Source organism: Sipha flava, unplaced genomic scaffold (genome assembly GCF_003268045.1).
Source record: "Sipha flava isolate LNK unplaced genomic scaffold, YSA_version1 268_pilon_pilon, whole genome shotgun sequence".
Lineage (NCBI taxonomy): Eukaryota > Metazoa > Arthropoda > Insecta > Hemiptera > Aphididae > Sipha > Sipha flava.
The window spans coordinates 1,517-7,448 of record NW_020272932.1 but is presented as its reverse complement, the minus strand read 5'-3'; the positions used below and the strand labels follow the sequence as shown (position 1 = coordinate 7,448).

At 26.7% G+C, this 5,932-nt stretch overlaps 1 protein-coding gene across 2 annotated transcripts; it reads right to left on the bottom strand.

Annotated features, from left to right (window-relative positions):
• LOC112685163 lies at nt 1-3,170 on the bottom strand. Of its 2 annotated transcripts, XM_025556955.1 has the most exons (4): nt 2,914-3,170; nt 2,807-2,857; nt 2,604-2,727; nt 461-670 (listed from the first exon to the last, which is right to left on the bottom strand). In XM_025556955.1, exons 2-4 carry the CDS (start codon nt 2,833-2,835, stop codon nt 461-463), a joined length of 363 nt encoding a protein of 120 aa, XP_025412740.1. In that variant the 5' UTR covers nt 2,836-2,857; nt 2,914-3,170. The 2 variants fall into 2 exon arrangements, with proteins under 2 accessions (XP_025412739.1, XP_025412740.1); XM_025556954.1 differs by having other exon boundaries at nt 1-670; nt 2,807-3,169.
• Between the last annotated feature and the right edge of the window lie 2,762 nt (nt 3,171-5,932).

The following is a 5,932-nucleotide window of genomic DNA, read 5'->3' as shown; positions in this document are numbered from 1 at the left end:
ACAATACAATTTTGAATTAAATAATTGGCCCCTGAGAATGAATACAAATAATGAAGAATACAAAATCAAATTGCAATTAACTTAGTGGACTAAGTAAACTATTTTAATTCCTAAATTGATTTATATAGAGTAATAACATTTTACGTATTAGCAATCAGCATTTACTTGCTGATGTATAAAACACTATTATGTTTCTTAAAGTTGAGATATTAATTGTTCAACCTAAAAATGGCTAAATAGGAAACATTGGGTCAACAATTTCTTAAAACTAAATGTTCATTTCTAAATAATTTAAATCTTATAAAACAATTATCATAAATAATTAACATTAATTTCAGTTTAAAATATAGCCAAAGCAACTGACTTATTCACAAAGTATATGGTGATGCCTAAATAGACAACTGGCAGTAAATTAAAATATTTAGATTAAGAACTTAAATTTGAAGTGTGAACTAAATTATTATTGTCCATGACGGTGTACTCTTTCTACATAGAGATCAAATAACAATCTGTTACTTTCATAGTAGTATGGATTTTGATCAGAAGTTAGATCTGGATCGTAATGTAAATGTTGTGAATCTTCTTCACTAATACTTTGTTGATTATTTACATTTGGATAGTTATAACTAGTTGTTGATTGTTGGTTATGTTGAGCTGATGTAGACGCATTCTGCAAAATATAATAACATTTAAAACCAGATTAAAACTATTAAAAAAATAGTGGTTTTTATCAAAACATAGATAATATTTCACAATGAATAAATAAACAGTAATGAGTTTATATATTTTATTTTTAAGGTCATCATGTAGCTATCATGTCATCCATGTTTTTGTGCTATTTGGAACTTAGTTATTAGGGTGTATTAGTCTATATCATTGTAGAACAATTTATTATTGGTAAGAAGTCTTGTTAGTGGTTGGTTTTAACTATTAGCGGCAAAATGCTGGTTTTATTGAAGCAACTGCTTCATGACTAAAATTGGGTAGATAGATAATGTTGTATGAAAGAAAAGTTTAATATATAATTTGAATATTTGATATAAAATATTGTTAATATTATATATATAAACAATATAAAAACTATAGTCATTATACTCGTAAAATGATAGTGTTAGATGAGGAGTTGCCAACAATCTTCATGATAACTACTAAAAAGATAATGATATTCACATAGAAGTTATACGCCTAAGTATCAAAGACAAAACCCGTTATTTGTAAACATTTCATTTCTAAATTTATAAAAAAAGTTCTAAAATTATAAAATATTTAAATTACAGTGTATTAGTATAGTACATGCATATAAACACATCCCATGAGGGGAGGACTATAGACCCCTGAGACCCCTCCCTTGGCTACACCACTGCATTAATGTGAATAATGTTATACCTGGAGAGTCAAAACTAACAGAACTTGCTATTGGTCATATTGTATTAGATATTTTAAAAGACATTGAAATAAATTTGAAATTTTGTATAGACATAGGAACTGATAGATGCTGTTTTATGACTTCATGTGTCGTAATTATTATTTTAAAAGAATGTCCAATAACTGTACAATTTCCATGTTTCAATAATGTGTTAAATATTTCTTATTCTTATTTATTTAAAGTAGCTTCTGTCAGAAATACTATCAAAATATTGAAGGAAGTTATTATGTTTTTTAATGGTTCTGCAAAACGGTAATTTGTTTTAAAGAATATTTTGAATCACAAATTAAAATGATTATGCCAAGCACGGTAATTTAAATGCATGATGGTGTGCTACAATTTAAATCATCACTTTTAAAAGTAGTAATTTTTATTCGATACATTTAAAATTTACATTTCGTATATTTTAGTTGGTTGTTCTTTTGAAAGGGCCTCCCCCAAAATAAGATTAGATCCATCTTTAAGTATATGATTAGTATTTTTAAATAAATGCACCTGGCCTGCTTTTATTATATATTGAAAATTAATCTCAGTAAATTGTTAATTATTTACCAGTAATAACATATTATCAATACCTACTTAATATAACCACATTACAAAATAACAAAATTGTTTATAATTACTGTAAAATTATTAAAAGTATTTTTTTACACCTTTTGAAAAACAAAAAATTGAAAGTTTATATTCAATTTAAATCAAAATTAATGTATAATTTTTAATATAAGAATTAATTACATAATTATGAAGTTAAAAGACAAAAATATTATCAGTTGTCTATAATTTCAAATTTTAAATAAAGATATAAGTACAATTTATAAAATTATTTATTTTGAATATATACACCTTGCTATACATTTTGTATAATACTAACTTATAATTTGAAAATGGTAAATCAATTATGATCAAATAACTTGTACATTTGACAGAAAAATTCCTTGAAAAAATAAATAACTAAGCAACATAATGTTATAGTTTAAAATTGTTTTGAATTAACCTTGAAATATTCTTTGTTAAAACTTAAACTACAACAGTAGCTTTAACCAATATTAAGAAGAAAATGATTATCAATACTTAACCAACATTTTTTTTCTTTAAACTAACATTATTTTCACAAACACATTAAATGAACCATAAAGATATTTCAATACAGTGTCACAATTAATATAAAAATACATACGCCATAGACATTAGTATCAGCCAAAAGATTTTCACCATTTAGTGGACCATCCTTTAAATACATGCTGTGCATTCGCTTTGATAATGGCTTATAATCATCATCATATTCTTCCAAAGATCTTTTTCTAAACATCACAAAAAAAATGATTAAGTACTGTACCTATGTTGTTTTGGTTGTTGTATTGTATAACATTAATATATTACCTTAATACACGTAAAGCATCTGCAGCCATTACAATTTTTCGTTAGTGAGATCTAAAAGAAATCTTAAGGTTTTATATCGTGTTGAAGTTTTGAATTTGTTTACAAACCCGTATATTTGGTTATAAGCGTGATTTTTAATTTTTTTTTCATGCAATTTTTATCTCTTATATCCAGGTAAACGGGGATTATTTGATATTGAGTAAAATAAATTTTAACTCGAAGTCACATTTTTTTGTAAGTAAAACATATAAAAATAAACGGGGCTTGAACTATTGAAACATTTGTACGGGCTAAGAATTTTACCCAAGTTTCGGTCGTCGTTTACAATAGAGTCGTCTCCAATTCATCCAAAAATTTATACGCATGATAACAAAACATATGCCTTGTTATCAATGAACATGATAACTACTACGGTCAACAAATAGCATTTATCTATACTAGAGCTCCCTATTTCACGTGTTCACGTGAAATTAAGGTTTAATTCATAAAATCCGTTGCTTAAAATTTCATGTGTATTTATAATTTTATTCACGTGAATCCGTAAATTTATATAATAACGTGAATACGTGAATTTACATAATCACGTCCGCGCTATCGGTTCTCGTATGTAATGACTATGGATAAACTAGGCCTAATATTAAGTACAACTGTTTAGGTACGTTTAGTAAATAATATTAATAACCAAGGTTGGACTAGGCCACCGGGGCACTGGGGCATGCCCCGGTGGGCTGCTGTAATTTTGGTTAAATAAAATTACTTAGATTTTTTTGTTTTTAATTTAATGCGTCTATCTTCTATTCGTAAAATAAAATAAAAAATATCGTCTTGTAACATGACATTACTTATGGATGCGATGACACAGGATTAGGTAACTCGGAGTTTGAAAATTTAACATTTTTAATGTCGCGAAGAGCAATTGATAACAATGATATCATCAGAATATTTATAAATAGAAAAATTGTAGGAAACTTGAATACAAAAGATGTGTACAATATGTTAATGATACGAAGTACCGTTCGCGTTTGTTCAAACAATTATTAAAATAAAATGTTGGTATGGGTTATGGTCTTAGAAGATTAATTTTCTAAGACCATGGTATGGGTAGACATTGTCAAGCAAGATATGCGTTAACGAAATTGTTTTTCGATAGTAATAATTTTTATAAGATTTATTAGACTTTTATTCAAAAACATTTTAATAGTTTTGACGTTCAGTCAATAACAAGTCTGTTACTAGTTTCCAATCTTAATGGACCTTTGGGCCACATTCACTAATTAAAAATGGTTCTAGAGCCAGAAAATATAAAAAATGTATATGATATTCAATGACATTTGCTAGTTTTGAAATTAACTGTGGGCCGTATAAAAGAGACATTAGTTGCCGACCCCACTGTTCTAACTCAGTTAAAATTAAATGTATGAACATATTTAAATCAAATCATTTTTTATGATGTAATTATTTATCTTAATAGGTAGGTCATTAAATAAATATTATAGATAAGATACATTATGCGTAAACTAGATTTATTTAAGGTATAACATTAAATCTGAAAATATTCAAATGTACTTGTGTGAATATTGTTTTTTGAGTTACGAAGATACATTTTCAGCTAAACAATAATTTGATCAGGTACCTACCTACTTATAAAGTTCCATTGAGGCCGTTCAAAATTATTTTGCCCGGGCCGAGCTATAAAGCTAGTCTCACCCTGCTAATAACTAATGTTTTAAATTATGACGTAAATAATTTAATGTTAATTAATATACATAAAACTTCATGAAACAAATTTAAGCAAATAGATAATGTAAAAAAATATTATGTGTTATGAATGTGTGTGTACAGTTGTCGTTGACCGTGAAAATGGTTTATTAATAAATTATCATACGGCTATAGCGCGATTTGATGTGATTTTATCAAGCCTAAATAATATTACTATATTGCATATATAATATCTGAGCAGAATTTAATTATTTTATATTTGCATACATCGAGATCAATATTTAGGACATCAAGTATTTAAGAAAATTAACATTTATTTGAATAGATAATTAAAAATATATTTTATTAATTATCTCTTTTCTATGAATTCTTGTGGTGATTTAATACCATGAACACTTTCTAAATGTCTTATTAAAAACCATAGGCGCAATTTGGGGGGGCTTGGGTGTGCTTAGCATCCCCAAATGTGTTTATGTTAATTTACATTTAAATACTCATTACTCATTATGTATAGAAAAACATAATAGTTTTTGAGTTTTTTTGTATAAATATCATTAGCGCAACTAGGTCTAAAATATTGGGGGGGGGGGAGCTGAAGCCCTACAAATAAATATAGTCAATGTGAGCTATGAGGGGCTTCGCCCCCATACCCTCCATTGCCGCATACAGAACAATAATTATTAATTGAAATAAAAACAATCATAAAATATTATTACCATACTATATTATTAAAAATCATGTACCTACTTCTATGTAATATGTTTTACATAAATTATGACCAAACACCACCCCAATATTCCACCGTCATCCGTCACATTTATTAGATAACAATATTATTATTAATTATGTAGGATTGTAGAAATTACAAATTACAAAATTTTGTTTTAATTTATTTTGTTTATTTTAGATTTAATATTAAAATGAGTAAAAAAAAAAAATGTTTGCCTGCGAACCTTTAACGTAAATATATATATAGCTTGTTGGTAATTTGAGTTTGAAACCACTATTCTAAAGAAATAGACATTTTTTATAATCCTATGTACCAAGTTTCTTACACTAGGTATTGAATATTTTGAGGGTAATTTTTTACAGAGTTCATCAACGTTGCCATCTGACCAAAACGAAATTACAAAAGTCACTTTAGAGGACTTTTCTGTAACATATTTCGCCAGATACCATGCCTATAAATTTATGATTGCTTATAAACTTCAGAACATGATTATCTTTATATTCAATTTCACCTATTTTTAGTTGCTTTGTATTGTCTTTAAAAAACTTAGATATAGAACTTATTGACAACCAATCATTTCCAGCCATGATATTAAGTAATAAAAGTATTTAACATCGAAATTTACTTACGAGTATTTAAAAAAAACATATTTGTATTGTACACCTAATCAGTATAAA